The sequence below is a fragment of the Furipterus horrens genome, unplaced genomic scaffold, assembly GCF_987537825.1.
Source record: "Furipterus horrens unplaced genomic scaffold, mFurHor1.1.pri manual_scaffold_4, whole genome shotgun sequence".
NCBI classification, from domain to species: domain Eukaryota; kingdom Metazoa; phylum Chordata; class Mammalia; order Chiroptera; family Furipteridae; genus Furipterus; species Furipterus horrens.
The window spans coordinates 39,647,863-39,668,018 of NW_028327174.1; the positions used below are offsets into that span (position 1 = coordinate 39,647,863).

A 20,156-nucleotide genomic window follows, 5' to 3' on the forward strand; every position below is an offset into this window, starting at 1 on the left:
TAACAATGACCCAAACTTTTGTTTCATGCCACGAGTGGAGAGTAGAGGAGGAGTTAAATCTCTTCTAGGGAAGATGTGATGTGCAAATGTGACGCATGAGCTACTGCCACCTCTGTATGTATTACCATGAAGGAGGCTGCCCTGAAGAGGAAGTCAACACTGGGGAGCATAAAGAAAGAACTGCAGTGAAATGTAGCTAGAGCTCTGTTCAAATTATAACTGAACGCCCCTCCACCCCCCAAAAAACCCTGCTATGTGAATCAGCCAAATTCCTTTATTTCTTAGGTCCTCTTTGACCTATAACAAGAATTCTGACAGAAAAATCCTCGTAAAGCTGGATTCTACCTTGTTTCCCAACCCATCTCCCACTACACGAAATGCTTAGAGTAGGCTAATCTACATTTCTCTTTTAAATGTGCGACATATGCGTGTGGTTCTAGAAACAAAAAGTGGAAGCAGAGATCTGGACATATATAACCCCCTCTTCCAAATGGTTTGCCCCTCTACTTTCCTTTGTGACTGTGATATTCACCAACACCTTTTTATAGAACCAATGCCACTTACAGTACTTAGAGCAACTAAAAATAACTAAACAGAAAGAAAAAATGCAAATAATACCTCTCCAGGTAAGAACTAACTAGAGTTCTCTCTCTCTTTCACTTCTTTTTTTCTTTTCTGGAAGAGAAGTTTTGTTTACTCAAAAAAAAAAAAAAAATTAGAATGTACTGTCATCACAAAAGTCATATACATGTTAGTACATTGATAGGTTTAAAGAAAATGAGAGAAGCACATCTGTCCTTGTATACATTTTTCCAATTACCATGACAAATATCCCTTCTTTGGTATCTTTAGGTCTTTATTTGGCTGGTTTGTTTTAACAGGAAACTCATGGTAAGTGTGTTTTAGGAGAAAAGTAATTTATAGAAGAGTTCCAAAAGCATCAACAGCCAAAACATTGCAAGCCAATTAAAAGATTGTCCCTGTTCTTTTTATTCTGCTACACGAGACAGGAAACTTCACGCATTCTCTGCATTCTCTGCAGCCAGTACCAGCACTGATCATGAAATGTTTACACAGCCCATACAAGGGAGACAGGAAGGGAGCTTTGAGAGACAGGTGCTGTCGGAACTGCTCTGGCTTCTAGATTCAGCCTCCCTGAAGTATTATACTCTCCCAGCAATGTGAAAGGAGACAACCAGAGCTTCCATCAGAGGTTTCTTAAACCACCTTCTGCTAATGAAGATGAATACATCAGAGTCCCCTACAGCAAAGATCAAGGGTTTATATTTTGTTACTGAACTGCCTCTTCTGCTTACTACCTTCTTTTTCCTCGGTCCTTCCCGTCTCATCTGTCACTGGTAATTCCCCTTTCTTTTCCGTAATGGAAAAACAATGTTAATAGATTACTTCAGCTTCAAACTCCTGAGATTCAAAGCTACTCTTTCTTTTCCATTTTACTTTAATTACTAATAATTTTAAAAATGTGTTGCAAGTACTAAGGATGTAATTTTTATCCCTCAAAATAAACAGATGAGGCAGACAACTCCATTTTATTTATTCATTCATTCTTTCAATTAACAATTGTAGGTGTCTTTACAGATGTCATATACTAACTAAATCGGTGGCAAAGACTTGGGCCAAAAAAAAAAAAAAAAAAAATCTTATTGTTTTTTGGGTTGTTGCTCAGCTCATTTAACCACAATGCCTCACTGAAATAAATGGTCGCTCTGGCTTCTGATTAGTAACCAAAAATTGGAATTTAAATTCTCCCCTTTGGCATAATAGGTGATTGTTGCTTTCTTGAATGCAATCCTGCATGGTCCAGTTTTTAAACATCCGTATATTATTAGTTTTATAATTTAAAAACCACTACTTTTTTTAAAAAGCTGTTATTAAATTTTATCTATCCTTATTCCTGATGGAATATTCAGTAGCGAGAAACTGCCATGTAAACCAAAGTCCTAATGGTTCATTATTATAAATTCTCTGACAGTGTATAAAACAGACATTTCTTCAGAAAATCCTATTAGTTCTAGCAGGTGTGGCTTGGTTGGTTGGAGTGTCGTCTTGTGCACCAAAAGCTGGCAGATTCATTCAGTTCCCTGACAGCGAACATACCTAGGTTGCAGTTCTGTCCCTGGTCCAGTCACTGGTCAGGGCACGTACAGGAGGCAACTGATGGATGTTTCTCTTTCACGTTGATGTTTCTCTCTTGCTTTCTTTCTCTCTCTCTTTCTCCCCCTTCCTCTCTAAAATCAATAAATGTGTCCTCTGGAGAGGAATGTATGAATGAATGAGTCCTACTAAAATGTCTGAAACAAAGCAAATGCTTAGTTTTCTAGGGAAACTTGAAGACAGTATGCAAAAAAATAAAATAAAATGAAACACATAATCCCCAAACCCTTATTTTGATACTATTACCCTCTTTCCAAAATAAATAAATAAATAAATCCAAAATCCACAAACAAAAACAACCCTGCCGTTATAGGAACTACTAACAAGTAGTAAAAGTAAATGAGTTCCTCTCCTATTGTCTGTCCCTGATTCTCTTCCTACTGTGTCTCAGGCATCTGATAAGGTATCTAAAAAAGTGTTTGTTATAAGATATGCAGGTTAAAGTACTGATTTTCTCTGAAAATATTCGATTTGTTGCTCTTGCATGACACCCTCTGAATCCAGATTTTAACTTGTCCTACCTAAAGAGGCAACGATGGGAAATAAACAGTTGGGTCTCTCTTGAGTTCCCTTATCCCAGAAAGCTCTAAATTTTAACGTCTCCCTAAATAAGCAACATTACTTTATGATGTTTGACTCCAAAGGAAAAACATGCTTAATCATATACACACTCACAAAATTTGGAAGTTCCTATTAGAAAATATATAGATACCTTGGGCAATATTAAGAAAAAACAAAAAAAATAAGAAGATTACAAAACTCATGCCCACAATTAAATCTGAATGTTCTCCTCAATTCAAAGAATATCTTTAAAAGAAGCTTAAAGCTTTATGTTGCTGCATAAGGAAACTTGGGTAGACTGAAGAAAAACTCCAAGGCCCATAATCTCATCACAAAGCACCAGGGTCAAAAGGTAGAGGTCAAGGAACAGGGTGCAAAATAGTTCCCATACTTGAGAGGAGGCTATATCCCATTATTTCAGTAGACATTCAAAAACTATTCAGTTATGTCTGCTAAAATAACACAACCACTTACACTCTCCCTTATGCCCCAAGGCAAATCTCAGTTTTACAAAAGAATTTCTTATTTGTCCCTCAGAAACTGCTTTTCAACAAAATAGACTGACCTAGTCAACAGAGGTCATGGGGCACAGAAATAAATACTAAATGTGCATACACATCAACACACATTGCACATCAAGGCCTCTGCCCCCTAATGATTCAACAAATTATGCTTACTGCTTGGCCTGATGGCCACATTAAATTTTTTTTTTTAAAGCTAAATTTTTACTCCTGCTTAGAGATTTCATTCCAGGAAAGAGTGAACACAATTTTGTTAAACTTTCAGTAGGCACAACATCTGTGCAGGGGACTCTTCAATGACTCTTCTAGAAGGCAATCCCGGGTCTAGGGCATTTGTCGGGATATCTGTACCATTTCTCCCACTCCAGCCATAAAAAGTTCTTTTCCAAGTAGAAGGCAGGGTGAGAGAGAGACTGACAGATCAGGAAAAGAGGATTTCTGAGTAACCAGTATGGTTTTAACTTCTTGCTGTTCACCGCCTTCTACCCGCTATGCAGCCACACCTGACTGCTGCCCCAACCACCTCTTCCACCAGGGACACGAGGTTTGCAAGTGGTTCACAGCAAATGAGACCTCTCGGTCCTTCACTGGGAGGAATACATACGGTTTTACATTCAAGCACACACAGCTTTCATGTATTTATTTAAAATCAGATCATAACTAGGGCTGTCAATGGAAAAATCAACACTGCCAGACAGGAGTGGGAACAACTAAACAAAATAACCTATTTTGGCATAATCACCTCAGTGGTACCAATGCTTGTGTTTTAATAAACTGTGAAACCACAGCCATTGTTCTAGTGAACAATGGCACAAAGCAATGAAGTCAAGTACCAAAGCTCATTTCCCTGGAGCTGAGCCAGAATATTTTGAAATCCAGACAAAAGTTTATTTATTTAAAAAAAAGAATACACTTGAGACAGTAGGTGGGAAACGTTTTTAAACAATCTGTTATCTTTCTACCCCAGTCATTTAAATTTCCTTAAATTGAAGAGAAATTAACCTAGAAAATCAAGCAAAACACTGTGGTCCAAGAAGTGAACCATCCATAAGCTTTACACCTATAACGAGTCCTAAATCCCTACTGCTCACGCTATTCTTAAATTCCAGTTGATACGCTGGGGCTGATTCTTATGACAGGGAGGACATTCAGTATGAGATGCTCACTCCCCCTCAAAACAACTCATGTCTCATCTGCCTGGAGGGAAACAATCTCTCCTTGCTATTTTATTCCCAACCTACAGAAAAAAAAAGTGATATAAATGTAATATATTAGAAGAATATTGTTGATCTAGCAGAATGTCCCTGTTTTCTCAAAGGATTATGAGAGAAAGATAAGGAAGGAAACTGAAGGGATATTAGAAACAAAGTATAAGACCTGAAAGCAATGGGAAATAAGAAACTTCCCAGTTTCTGCTGGGGATGAAGGCGAAAGGAGGATTCAATTAGACATTAGAATTTCTTCACTGTGAGGTTTTAATGACACTGGAAATTTTTGCCAAAAGGCTATCTCTTCTTCCATAGGTTTTTGCAGAAAAGAGACAAACAAAAGAGCAAATAGGAGGTGGCCTTGAAAAATCGAAGTGATCTTTGAAAAAGAAATGCGGGGAGAAAAGTACAAAAGCCTGGTCTAAGCAAACTTGTGCCAAACTGTACTGGGGAATGAAGACTACTGGAAACTTAATTTACATAGCACTTTACATTAATGTTTCTTCAAACTACAGAATAATTTCCTGTGTTACATAAAGGACAGTAAGAGTGTATTGTGCTAGAAAAGAGGAAGCCGGGAAGGGCAAGAAAACATAGCCTTCAAAGCAGAAACATTGATTCTCCAGGCAGGCGCACAAGAAAATTATGCAAACCAAGTAAATTTACAGCACAAGGCCTCTGGGACCTAGGAAACAGACTACTTAAAACTATCTTTAAACTGTGTTTCACAGTTCAAAACCTAGAGGTCCACACTATATCTGAGGGTTCAACATGCTCATCCTCACAGCAGAGTTGAGTTTAAAAGATTCTAAAACTCTGCAATTCTACCTCATATTTTTATTGCACTCTCCAGTTTACAAGCTCTTTCCAAGACGTCGTCATATTTTACAATTGGGAAAAGTATCTAGGAACAGTCTAGGTCAGCATTAGTATTGAAAAACATACCCCATGTATGTCCTCAAATTGTGAACAAATTTTTAATAAAAAAAAAACCATACAGGGTAGGGAAGCATATAGACTACTTTTGCAGGGGTATTCCTAATAGACTATGAATATGTGAAAACTATTCATGGCTCGTCAGTAACAGTAGCTTAGCAGTAGCCTTAACAAGACAGATTCCCATTACATATGGGTTTTCCACAACTACTGATGTGGTGCATATAATTATACCCCTTTCTCTTACAGCCAATAAAAAGCACATAGGAATGAAGCTGAATGAGAGTGACATCATTTGGGAAGACCTGAATCCATTCCACTTATTTTAAAAATGTATATCACTTATCCCTGGCCAGGTAACTCAGCTGGTTAGAGCATCGTCCCAATACTCCAAAGTTGTGGGTTCGATCTCTGGTCAGGGTACACATAAAAATCAACCAATGGATGCATAAATAAGTGGAACAAGTGTTTCTCTTTCTCTGTCTCTCTCTCTCTCTCAAATCAATAAATGAATTTTTAAAATGTTTATCATTTACAACCTCAGTACTCAACTATTGTTAATAATTAACTTATGACCAGGTTCACAAATGGCAGGCCCACTCACATGTCACCACCCAGCAGTCGAGGACAGCTGGTGGGAGGGACAAGGAGGGGCAGCAGGACAGAGTGGAAAAGGGCCACCTAGGAGTGAGCCTGGCATGCAGTCTCAGCTTTGGCCTTTACTGTCTCTGTGAGTTTGGGCAACACCCCACTGAACCTCAGTCTCCTCGTCTGTAAAATGAAGAAAATAATACCTTCTGGTTTTTGTGAGGATTAAAGATGATGTTTATAAATCACCAACCACCATTTATTCATGACCCAATAAATGTTCACTACCTTCAAAGTTCCATCCTATGTAAAAGGTGATATCCTGGAGCTACCTCTAACTTAATAGTGATAGTACATAACTTTCAAAGTCATTTTTAGAAACACTATTTCAAAAATAGCTTTCTGTACCAGGGAAGTATTCAGGTTTATACAAGAAATAATTACAATATTAATTTAGAAGAGTTAATAAATGTCGTGGGTTCTTGGGAAAGGTGCAGGAATGTCTGAGAAAGCAATAGTTTCATGTTCTTCTATCTTCAGGATGTGCTCTCCATTAGCATATAAAATACATGACTTCCACTTTTATTCCTAGAATTTTCAGTTCTTACTTCCTTACACTCAGCCAACCATCTTTGCATTCCGTTTGAAAAGTAATGTGGATAAGACAGACTCATACTAAACATTTCTGAAATCTCCACCTCCTACGGTTGTTTTCAGGATTAAATGAGGTAATAACTATGAAGCACTCAGCACAGTGGTTGACATGTAGAAAGCACTGAATGTTAAGTTATTTTATTATTGCTATTACATTGTAGATTCTTACAAAATGGTGACTCACTGTAAACATTTTATACTGAATAATTAATCCAAAGTGTAAGGGCTACTTATGGCTTTACCAAAACAAAATTTAGGTCACAATCAATCACAAATGTCAAGAATATGAACATATGGTACTTGTTTCCCAAAGCACCTTATGTAGGAACTGTCCATACCCTCCAGTAAATTATAGAAGAGGAAAATATCTTAGTCTGAATGAAGCTTCATGGCAATTATGACTAACAATGCCCTGTATCCTAGACATTTACTTTGATCACTCCAAGAGTGTCTGTGACCAGCAATGGAAATACAAGCAAAAGGATATACTCAGAAATTAATTTGTCATCACACCGTAGCAGCTGATATTACTTGTACTTTTCCGGCCTCCTTTATCGCTCCCTGTCCCCTTTCTTTCCCTTTCCTTATTTTCTCCTTCTCCAAAAACACTCTCTATCATTCCCCCCTCCTTCCCCTCCCAATCATCTCACCTTCTCTGGTCTGTCCTGCACTAACAAATGGAGCAGAGGCCTGAGCCCTGGGGTTATCACAGCAAGTTTAGCTACACTCACTATCAGGCCAATTTCACCATAAAGAGTTTTATTCCCAATGGATTTTAAAAATCAACTTATCGCTATACCACAGCAACTAGACCTTGAATTTTCTTTGGCCTCATTAGAATGGAGGCTGATCTTTGCAGTACTCCTTCCCCGGACCCCAGTTACCAGACCAGACTTTCCAAACTCTCAAACATAATCTATTTGGGGCCAAAGATGTCAACAAAGCTAATAACTACTGAGGCACTACAAATGGCAATCAGATCAGGGACGCTTGTACCCCACCCAAGCCTGTACACCTGGCCATTACTTTTAAAAGACAAATCTTGACTATGACATGCAGTCTGGAATAAGAGCCCTGAGCCCTGGCCAGTGTGGCTCAGTGGACTGAGCGCTGGCCTGTGAACCAGGTGGTTGCTGGTTCGATTCCCAGCCAGGTTACATGCCTATGTTGTGGGCCAGGTCCCCAGTTGGGAGAGAGCAAGAGGCAACCACACATCGATGTTTCTCTCTCTCTCTTTCTCCCTCCTTTCCCTTCTCGCTAAAAATAAATAAAATCTTTAAAAAAAAAAAAAAAAAAAAAAAGAGTAAGCCTGAAATGCTTGCTGAACTCAAGTCAAACTCATCTTTTCTGAGCTGAAATAAAATAACTATGGCCCTGGCCGGATGGCCCTGGCTGGATAGATCACTTGGTTAGAACTGTCATTCCAATAAGCCAAGGTTGCCGGGTTTTATCTCTAGTCAGAGCACATACAAGAAGCAACCAATGAATGCATAAATAAGTGGAATAACCAATCGATGTTTCTTTCTCTCCCTCTCTCTTCTCTCCCCACTTTCTCTCTCTCTCAAATCAATAAAAATTAAATTAAACAAACAAACTATAGAGCATAGTGTGCTAGAACAACCAGGCTCTAGTCTGGGGTCTGCTGCTGGTCAATGTTATCTCTGAGAGGGTCCTTAACCTCTCAACCTTGGTTTCTTCAGTGCCTTATGACACTTTGTCAGTCTCAAATTTTGTATCTGAATTTAGACCATGGTCTCCACTGCCTCTGAGCAATTCTGGAAACCACACCCAAGATAACCAAAGCTAAAAATAAATAGCTAGAGGCACCAAGGAAGAAAGCTGAACAAAAAGCCTGTGACAAGAATCTCCCCCCACCAGACTCAATATCAACAAGACTGAATCCAGGCTTTACATATGTTGACTCATATATAAACTTTATATTCACATTCACTTATTAAATACTGTGTACTATGTATAAGGCACTATGAAAGTGAGAGACAAAGACCCTACCCTCTTGGGGATTTGCATATTTATGTTAAACAAAGGTCTAATTATGTCCTTCATCTTTCCATTGCCTAAAAGATTTGTTGTTGTACATCAAGCCACAGAAATTCCTATACTCAGGCCTTAGAGGAAATGAGCCATTAAAGAAAATTTCAAAATGCTATCTGCCTTCCTTCACATCAACTAATTGCAACAGCTTACTTCTATTTTACTCCTTTCTTCTTTACACATTAAAGAATCAGTTTGAAACCTTTTTCATATCTTTAACATTTAAAGGAAATTTCAACGTGTCTACTCAAATTTAAAGGACATTTTTGTTTATGGTTAAGTGTATCTTGAAAATATACTGTGACTAAAAGAAGCACAACAGCTAAGGTGTTCTAGAACATGGGTAATACCAGTATATCTGTATACATATATACATGCGTACCCATACATGTCTACTGTGTGTGTCTCTCCCAGTAAAATTTCTAGGTCTTCTATTAAAAAAAAAATTTTTTTTACATAATCAGATTACTGTCAGCTGCTAACAGACCTATTTGGGACGAAAGAAATCTCTTCCACTGTTGATAAAGCTGGGCTTTATTGTGAATAATGTCTAAAAAAACTATTTGAAGTCCTGATAACTTTAACATATGGCCTTAGTCCATTTAATTATTACATATAATCTAATCATATGGTTTGTGTCCTTAATTTGATTTCAGTGTCCCACCACCCGCAGAGTATAAATTCTAGAAACATGCATACATTAAGAAAAAGTCCACAAAGAAACTGGTAGCATTTATGTTTAATAGTAGTCAATTAAGACCTTCTACAAGCAGGGTGACAACTTGCTATGAAACAGTATGATAAAAATAGATCAGTTCCAGAAAAGTAAAATAGAAATTTAAGTCTCATTATCTTTGAAATTAATGCAGCAAAACAGGAGACCCGGTTGGCCGACAACGGAACTATCAGAGAAACCAACTACACCTTCTACTGGCAAGGGAAGTCTCCGGACCAACCAAGACAGCACGGTGTTGGGTTCGCTGTGAAGAACACGCTTGTTAACTCCATAGAGCCACCCACAGGAGGCACAGAGAGATTACTTACCCTCCGATTGTCAACAACTTTCGGCCCAGTCAGCATTCTTAGCGCGTATGCCCCAACCCTCTGCGCCACCACCGAAGAGAAAGAACAGTTCTACCATGCACTGGACGAAGCGTTATCCAAGATTCCCAGAAGTAACGCTCTCTATCTCCTTGGAGACTTCAACGCAAGAGTAGGAGCCGACCACATGGCCTGGCCCACCTGCCTCGGAAACTTTGGGAGAGGAAAGATCAATGAGAATGGTCAGCGACTGCTTGAGCTTTTGTGTCACCACGGCCTGTGCGTGACAAACACATTCTTCAAGTGCAAAGAGATCCACCAGGTGTCATGGAGGCACCCCCGCTCCCGTCATTGGCACCAGCTTGACCTCGTCATCACCAGAAGAACGGATATTGGCAGCACCCTCCTCACCCGCAGCTACCACAGTGCAGACTGCGACACGGACCATGCCCTCGTGGTAAGCAAGGTGCGCATAATGCCGAAGAGGTTGCACCACTCCAAGATGAAGGGTCGCCCACGCATCAACACCAGTTGTGCCAGCAACCCAGTTAAGACCCAGCAATTCATCAACAAGATGGAAGATGCACTCGGCGAGGGAGTGGCGGCAGATGACATTATCGAATCCAATTGGCCACGTCTCCGCGATGCCATATACAACTCCGCCATTATTGCTTACGGGAAGAAAGAGCGGAAGAACGCTGACTGGTACGAGGCTCACTGGGAAGAAATGGAACCCGTGATCGAGGCTAAGAGGAAGGCCCTACTGGCTTACAAGGTCACGCCCACTCCCAGTACACTTCAAGCTCTACGGGCTGCCAGGAACAAAGTCCAGAAGACCGCCCGCCACTGTGCCAACACCTATTGGCTAAACCTGTGCAGAAGCATTCAGGAAGCCGCCGATATAGGCAATGCACGAGGAATGTATGAGGGTATCAAGAAGGCAACAGGCCCAATCCCCTCCAAGATCGCCCCCCTTAAGTCCAAGACAGGTGAGGTCATCACTGACCAGGAACAGCAAATGCGGCGGTGGACCGAGCACTACCTCGAGCTGTACGCAACGAGGAACACCGTAACAGACACTGCTCTTAACGCCATCCCAGACCTACCAGTCATGGAGGAGCTAGACACCCCACCTACTGCGGCAGAGCTCGGCAAAGCCATCGACCGCCTCGCTTGCGGGAAAGCACCAGGAAGCGACGGAATCCCTCCAGAAATCCTAAAGAGCGGGAAACCAGTCCTGCTACAGCCGCTCCACCATCTACTCTGTCTCTGCTGGAAGGAGGGTTACATCCCCCAGGATATGAGAGACGCCAACATTATCACCATGTACAAGAACAAAGGAGACCGCAGCGACTGCAACAACTACCGGGGCATCTCTCTCCTCAGCGTCGTCGGCAAAGTATTCGCCCGGGTCGCTCTTGCCCGCCTGCAGACCCTTGCTTCCCGCGTCTACCCAGAGTCCCAGTGTGGCTTCAGAGCTGGCCGCTCAACAGTGGACATGATCTTCTCCCTACGCCAGCTGCAGGAGAAGTGTCACGAGCAGCATAAACCACTCTACCTCGCCTTTATTGACCTCACGAAGGCGTTTGATCTGGTCAGTCGAAGCGGACTCTTCAGCTTGCTACGGAAGATTGGCTGTCCACCACATCTGCTTGCTGTGGTCATGTCCTTTCACGACAACATGCACAGCACGGTGTCCTACAACGGCGCAACCTCTGAGGCCTTCCCAGTCAGCAGCGGAGTAAAGCAGGGCTGCGTCCTCGCGCCTACGCTGTTCGGAATCTTCTTCTCCATGCTCCTCCAATACGCCTTTAAGGACTGCAGCGAGGGTGTCTTCATTCACACCAGATCCGATGGCAAGCTCTACAACCTGGCCCGTCTACGAGCCAAGACCAAAGTCAAAGAGGTGCTCATCCGTGAGATGCTCTTCGCCGACGACGCAGCTTTGACATCACACTCCGAAGAGGGACTCCAACAGCTAGTCACTTGCCTTTCCCATGCATGCAAGGAGTTCGGACTAGCCATCAGCCTGACGAAGACGAATGTTATGGCTCAAGGCACGGGGACTCCCCCATGCATCACCATCGACGGATACACCCTGGAGGTTGTCAACGACTTCACTTACCTCGGGTCCACCATCTCGAGCTCTCTGTCAGTCGACTTGGAGGTCAACCGGAGAATCGCCAGGGCAGCCACAGTTATGGCCAGACTGAACCGGCGAGCGTGGAACAATTCCAGCCTCACTGAGAAAACCAGACTGCGCATCTACCAAGCCTGCGTACTCAGCACTCTCCTCTATGGCAGCGAGACGTGGACCACCTACGCAAGGCACGAAAGGAAACTCAACAGCTTCCACATGAGGTGCCTGCGACGCGTCCTGCATGTCGCCTGGCAGGATAAGGTCCCCAACACCGAGGTGCTGAAGCGAGCCAATATGTGCAGTTTGCATGCAGTTCTTAGCGAGAGACGCCTCAGGTGGCTCGGCCATGTCAAAAGAATGGATGCAGGCCGTATCCCCAAAGACCTCCTCTACGGCGAGCTAGCAGAAGGCAAGAGGATGACAGGGCGCCCAAAACTGCGGTTCAAAGACATCTGCAAAAAGGACATGACACAATGCTCCATCAATCTCAACACATGGGAAGTACAAGCAGACGACCGCCTAGCCTGGAGGCTCGCGGTCAGGCAAGGTACGTCACGCGCGGAGGCTGCGCGCAACGAGGAGGCGGTCCAGAAAAGATCGAGGCGGAAGCAGCGTCAGCAGCAGCAACAACAGCCATCTGCCTTCACCTGTAACATGTGTGGCAGGGATTGTCACTCCCGAATCGGACTGCACAGTCATTCTCGGCGGTGCAGATAGACTCTCAAGAAGCTACGCCATCGTCTCTCGAGACGGACGGCTGCCGACGACGACGACGACGAATGCAGCAAAACAGAAGCAACCTTCTGACTGATTTATCTAAGTCACTGGCCTTGTTTCTTCATCCCCATATGTAGCTCTCTATGGTAGGTCAAGATCATTGAGAACATGATACTACATTCTCCAGTTTTCCTCATCTCACTGGCCACACTTTTTAAAAAATTGATTTGAGAGAGAAAAGAAGGGGGGAAGAGAGAGGGAGAGAGAGAAACATAAGATTTGTTGTTCCACTTATTTATGCATTCATTGGTTGCTTCTTGTATGTGCCCTGGCCTACGATAGAACCCATATCAGGACAAGGTTCTAACCAACTGAGCTACTCAGCAAGAGCAAGTGGCCACACTTCTTTATCTCCTCAGGAATGTCTCCTCCTCTTTATCCTCCCCACCTCTGAATGTTGGAATGTCTCCAGGACTCAATCCTTGAGACTCTTTATTACCTACACTTGACTCCCTGGGTGATGTTACCCAATTTCATAGCTTTCAATTTTCTAAACATAGATTTAGACCCCTGAAAGATGCCTGGCCTACTTGGTATCTCCATTTGAATGTCAATGGGCACCTCAAATTAACCTGTTCAAAACAGAACTAATCTTCTCCACCCTGCTTCGCCATCAATCTTCCTATTTCAGTAAATAGAGATGCTTATAATCGCTTAGGCTGAAATTCTTTTATTACTTTCTTTTAATATGAATACAATATCCAGTTCATAAGCAAGTCCTGCTGGCTCTACCTTCAAAATATATCCAGCTTATCACCATTTCATTGCTACTGCCTTGTTCCAAGCCACCAACACCTCCTACTTCACATAGTGAAAAAGAGCCTTCTAACTGGTCTCTATCCTTGCCTGTGATACAGCATAGAGAGCCTTTCAGAGGACATATCAGATCTTACGACACTACTCAAAACCTTACAGTGGGTTTCCCTAAGGATTGTCTAGGACACCCTACACAATCTCTCCTACTCTTTCTCTGGTCATATCTACTACTTGCCATCCCCCTCACTCACGGCCAACCACACTGACCTCCTTGCTGTTGCCTGCATAAACTAGGCATTATCCCACCTCAGATCTTCGCAGGTGCTTTTTCCTCTGCCTGGAATGCTGTTCCCCAAGACAATCCATGTGGTTTGCTGCCTTGAATCCTTCAGAGCTCTGTTCAAATGCCAACTTATCCATAAGGCCCGCCCTACCATCTTATTTAAAACTGCCACCCTACCTCCCCACCATTCTGCTGGCACCTGGCCTAGTCTCATTTCCCTGCTTTATTTTTCCGCATTGCAAGCATTAACATTTGGCAAACTATGTATTTTCATTATTTGTTTACATTAGAATGTAAACACTAAAATTGCGGCAGAGATCTCTGACTGCCTTTGTTCACAGCTGTCCCCAGTGCCTAGAACACACCTAGAAAAAAATCAACACCTGAAGGCTTTCAAAAACCTTTCATTGAACTATTTGTTCATACTGAAATATTACTAGGCAAAATCGTTACTTCAAAACACCAAGTACTATGAGGAACAGAAATCTCAGTCACCCACACGCATGCATAGTACTGCAAAAGGAAAAGGCATTTTGTGTCTAAAAAAGGCATTAAAATTAATTTTTTACTGTGTAATTTTATTAAAGCCTTATCACTGTGTCTAAAGAGTCCCAAGCCACACCTGCAGGTGTTGTTTTAGCTTTTCTAGGCTTATAGACTTGAGATGGAAGGGAAAAAATTACAGGCTTTTTCCTTTCATCAAGCACCACTGACAGAAGGCCTCCAAGTGACCTGGTGCCACAAAAGTTTAGGGTGTTTAGGGAAAAAATGATTCTAGAAAGTAAAATAATCCTTTCACCAATCCCCAAAGAGGAATCTCTCCAAATACCTCTGCGGGCATTTTTATCCCGAACTTCATATCACTTAACAAAGGCATTCTTAATATGTACATGAAATCCTGGCTGAAGAAACAGCAGATACATAATTATACATACAGAAAAACTGGTACTCACTCATCCCTCTTTTGCAAAGAAAAAATTTGTGCTAAAACTACACTTAAGTTTTTGTGGAAATGTTTTGCTGTGAAACTGACTTAAAAAGATACTCATTTAGCCAAGACGTGGGTTGATGGGTACTGTATGTAAAGGCAGAACAGTTTTGTTTACTATTCTTTATTTAATATATTTTCCCCACCCACCTACCCAAAAGGAAGAGAAAAAAAAAAAAACTGGTGCAATCAGTAAGGAATGCTATGTCCAAAGGAAGCTGTTCTGAAAGGCTATGACCTAAGTGTTAAACGCTGACACAGATAAAGTTCAGGCAGTAGATGTCACTTGTCTCATCCTTTAAAAAAAAAAAAAAAAAAAATCAAGATTCACATCCAAGAAGGCAAGCAGAAAGAAACAGGCGTGAAAAATGAAATCAGTCGTCCCCCCCACCCCGCCTCCTCTCAACACTGCGCAATTGTCCCCCCTGCCCCCCCAAAAAACATCCTTTAACGGCCCCTTTTCCTAGCGTCCGTTCCCCAGCTCAGCCCTGCACTGCGCCATCAAATGAGTCAAGATGAGGGGCCGGAGCCCCGCCAGGAAAATCCAGGCAGTCACACACGGTGCGCCCAACACAGGGTAATATACCCAACTACTAAAACTCGGGAACAGTATACACAGTGTCAACAAAGCGTCGTGCCGGTCCCGGGCGTTCAAAGGTCCCCTCGTCAGCTCAGTGACACTGCCAAATCGACAGGATTCCAAAAGGTGATTCGACTGTCATCGCAGAAGCCGGGAACTGCCAGGGATGAAGTCCAACTAGCTGTCCGCCCGGCGCTCGCCCCACAGCCCAGAGGTCTCCGACGCCCCCTCCTCCCCCAAGGGGGCCAGAGTGTCGCGTCGCGTCACGTGCCGGGGCTGAAACTTCGCTGCCGGGGCGCAGAGGGTAGGGGGTGGGATACGCGGGCTCGCAGCATCGCCGGAGAGTTAACGTGCCGGGTGACTCAGGAGCCGCCTCCGCGTGCAGCTACAGGCGAGGGGGCAGACGTGCCCGTCAGGGCCGTGCCCTCGAGGCCACCTCCGCCCCGGCCCCCGCGCCCGTTATTAATAACCCTGCGCCTGGAGGCAAAAGCCCCCCGCGGGCTCAGGAGTGCACCCAGCCCGCGGAATAAATAACAATGTCATTAAATCGCCGCCTGAGCGCCCGTCCGGCCGGGGAGTGGGCGCCACCGGGAGCTGACTTTGTTTGGAGCCCGCACCCAGCCACCCGCGCGTTCCCTGCGTCCCTGAGGGGACCGCCGCGCCGCCGCAGCCCGGCCTTACCCGCCAGCTCGTCAGGCTCCAGCCCGCTGTCCGCGTCGATCCCGCACAGCACGAAGTAGTGCGCGAAGCGGCAGGCGGCTGGGGAGGAGCCCGGGCCGGGCGCCGCGCCGCTCCCGCTCCCGCTCATCCCGGCGCCGCTGCTCCAGCCGCCGCCGCCGCCACTCGGGAAGGCTCGCTGCCGCAGCTGCCTCTCCGGCTGCGGTCTCCACCCGCCCGTCCTAGGGCGATAGAGGCGCGCCCATGGCCGCACTGCCGCCGCTCGTCACCGCAGCCTCGCTCCTCGCGCGGCGCCGGGGAAGCAGCCGCGAGCTCGCTCCCAGTCGGTCCCGATCCCGGTCCCGGGTGGGGGAAGGGCGCGAAGGGGGAGTGTCGGCGGAAGAGGCTCGCGCCGCCGCAGCTGCGCGCGCGAGCTGTGAGCCTGGCGTCTGGCGCCCGCCGGTCAGCTGAGCGGCTCTCAGGCTGCGGGAGCGCAGCGGGGGCGGGGGAGGGAGCGCGCGCGAGGAGCACGCGTTTTGGTCGTGCGCGCACGCGCCCCGCGGGCTCCCGGGAAGCGCCAGGCGCGGTCGGGATGCGTGCCCGCCAGCCGGGGTTGCGGCGCTGCGGCCGTCCACGCGCACACACACTGTCACCGTACGCACAGACATAGTCGCCTCTTGCGCTCCGCCAGCCAATTAGAGGGTTAGCCACTGAGCGGGATTCTGTCATCTAAATGGATGCTACCTATTCGAATTTTTTTAAGTGCAGATTGGGGCACGGTTAAACAGCGCTCAGATTATTTCCCACAACGATCCGGACCATCAACATCTTTTAAACTGTGGCACGAGCAGATATCGATCTCATTTTAAGATGCTAGTCCTTGAATCCTTCCCCAGCCTTCACTCCCATTCACAAGCCATCCTTCCTCAGTGAATTGGTGACTACTCAGCGGGGGCCGGGAGGCGGAGGGAGACGATTCAATATCCACAAAGCATTCAGATTTATAAAAGGACTGCCATTCCCAAATTCTACTCGCCTCCCCCCGCCACGCCACCCCCGCCAACGCCGTAATTTACCCTGACATTTTCCAGGTCAGTGTAAAATAGCCTAGGCGCTCCAGTTTCCCAGCTCTGTACTCATTTGTTATTATCAGCTCTCCCTGCAGGTATGATCGAGGGATCAGAGACTGATAAGGCACAGGAATTTGACCCCGAACTCTGCTCCTCACAAGGCCATGGCCTTCTTACCTGCTCTTTCCTCTGATCATCCATTCTTCAGAAGAAGCTCACCAACAAGTTCTTATTCCTTTGAAAGGTGAAAAACTGAATGCATTACATTTCCATATTGGTGTCTCTTCCACACCACTCCTTCCTCTCTTCTTTTGGGATTTTGGTATAAGATGCGGTGGGGTTGGGGTGGGGGGCATCATGAACACCACTGTAGACACACACAAGCAAACCTCCCAAGGGAAGCAGACTGAGAGAAGGAACCTCAGTTATTTGGCCGAATAATGTTCTTCCTGGAAAATATGTATGCATGCATACCATCATTTACTGTAGCTTCTATCCTCATCTCTCGCTCAATTTTCAAGTGAAAGAAAAATCAAGAAATCAGGATGAGCCACAGCCTGGATAATTGATCTTTAGTTTCTATTGCACTCTGCCCTTTTCCTCCAGAACACTTGCAATGACTTTTCCTGTGTCTGTCTTCCTTAGCTGGATTGTAAGCTTCACAGAGCAGGAGTCATGCTCTCTGCTTCATCATAGTTCTAATATCTAGCAGAACCCTGGTCCCACATAGCCCCTCAACTTATATATTTTTTAAGATTTTATTTATTTATTTTAGAGAGGGGAAGGGAGGGAGAAAGAGAGGGAGAGAAACATCCATCAGTTGCCTCTCGCACTCCTTCAACAGGGACCTGGCCTGAGACTCAGGCATGTGCCCTGACCAGGAATCCAACTGACCACCCTTCAGTTTGCAGGATAATACCCAAACCACTGAGCCACACCAGTCAGGGATCAACTTATATGTATTGAATGAATGAAAGAAGATGGTTATCTAGGTAGTAACAGGTTGTCATGCTACTAGGAAAATATACAAACTTTAATATTTGTAACATATTTATGAATATATGCCAATTTGTTGTTACACAATTATTGCTTTTCCTCATATAGAGGGTACTGAAATATGTAAAACAATTTCACTAATAAGAAGGGGAGGCAGTGACTGGATGTATATGTGTTTCTCCTGTTTTTATTGGTACTTCTTACAGAATGTTGGTTAGATTCTAGACCAATCAAACAAAGCACAATGGAAAATTAATTAACTGTTTGCACTAACCAAGAGATATGTCACTTTTTGTTCATTTGAAAGTAACTGATTTATGAGCTTGAAATCTCTGCATTGGTGTTTTTAAGATGATGAAATAGAATGAAGCCCAGGCAGAAACTATTAAATTATGACATATAAATCTCTTCAAAATAGACAAAAATCTCTAAAATCCTTCCTAAAGATGTCAAGAAAATAGTCACACATTATAAGATTACACACTAATTTGAAAGTATCAAGGTACGTTTCTAATTATCACTTCAGAATGACACTGTGTAGATATATTCTGCATTAAGCTGCAATGAAATAGTTGAAAAGATAATAAAAAATTAACTATACATCATTGCATACATGTTTTTCTCCAACACAGTGACAGAAATAAATTAGCTTAGTGAACACAAATGACTTGAAATAAATCTTCCAAAATGTTGAAATTGTGTTGAGGAGGAAATTGCATCCTCTCTTCCCATGCTAAAATAACCCTTGCCAACACCATTCTTTACCTCTATCATGCCATCCAACCACACACACAAACAAGAGAGAAGGGGTTGCTAAAGTAACTGTTCAGAACCCCAGACATTCAATGGACCACATTTCCCTGTAGTCAATCACTGTATGCCACCAGGTAGCAATGCTATCAATTTCTACTCTTCTGCTTCCCACAGGCAGCAGCCACTGGCAGGGCTCAGCTACTCTGAACATAAGTCATGCCCTCTGGTTAAGGTTTTACCAGAGTCAGTCAAACGTAACAGATTGCTGCTCAGATCCTTAGAGCATTGTCTTCCATTCTGCTGTTGTTCCTTATGCATTTGCTGCCTGAACTGAATGGAGAATGTATTGGAGTGGAGACATTAATCCCAACTTTAACCCCTAAATAACACAAAACGTGACAAATAAATCGCAATGTCTTGAGTGACGTTTTCTTCTGCCAGGGTTTAAGCTTTACAGGAAAATCTTATTGCAACTAAAGGTTATTTGGAAAATCAATAATCATATTCCCTTGTCATAGTTTCAAAAAAGGGTCAATTTATGCTAATAAGAATTGGGTACAAAATAGATGACTCACAATTTTGTATAAATCTGTTTCTGCCTTACACAATAAGTCCAATATTATCTCAAAAAAATCTCCTTTATGTAAGTCATTGTGCTATGCTTTGAGCACATTAAACTAATAAGACATGATCCCTCTTCTTTAGGAGTTTATAATCTAGTAGGAAGGAAAATATTGTTCAGAAATAATTACAATACCAAAAAGAGACGATAAAAATAAAATGTGGTATATTCCACATGGCGAGTTCAGAAAGTGATATGGGATTTAGTGAGCAAAGATGTCAAATCTTGTTAGGAAATCCAGTTAGATATTATGAAAGTGCTCATCACTGAGAAGGGCCTTATAGGAGAAACAAGATTTTATCAGGTATATATGGGAAGGAAGACATTCCGGACACAGAAGAAATGACTGGGATATAAAATGTGTGTAGAGGACAGTAGTTCAATTGGAGCCGAAGCATAAAGAACCTTGAATGCCAGGCAAGTAGGAGTGACTCATTTTCTTATACTCTTATACCTACCTTGCTGATACCTGAAAGCTAGTCTTAGCTAGCTTTGAGTGAGCTTAACACAGAATATTTTATATCAGCTAAGCCATCCCCTTCATTTTACAAATAAATATCTAAATCTCACAGAATTTTGATGACACACATAGTGTTAGTGAACTAGAAGCAAAGCATAAAAGACTGGATGATAGGATATCTTGAAGTCCCTTTCAATTTTAATGTCTATAAACCTATGAAATCACTTTACTTGAGTTTACTATCTTTCCCCTATATGCTGCTTATAACTTCTTTTCAGGGGTCCGCTTTGGAATTTTATTATTTTTTCTTTTTATCATGAAAAACATTTAAATATACA

At 43.5% G+C, this 20,156-nt stretch overlaps 1 protein-coding gene across 2 annotated transcripts in view; it reads right to left on the reverse strand.

Annotated features, from left to right (window-relative positions):
* DENND5B (DENN domain containing 5B) overlaps positions 1–16,230 on the reverse strand; it is a 170,637-nt gene extending 154,407 nt beyond the window's left edge. For both annotated transcript variants that reach the window (XM_090272984.1, XM_090272983.1), the window contains exon 1: positions 15,942–16,230. In XM_090272984.1, the coding sequence (XP_090129110.1) occupies positions 15,942–16,068 (127 nt within the window). In that variant the 5' untranslated portion in view covers positions 16,069–16,230. The remainder of the gene's footprint in view (positions 1–15,941) is intronic.
* Positions 16,231–20,156: the final 3,926 nt, after the last annotated feature.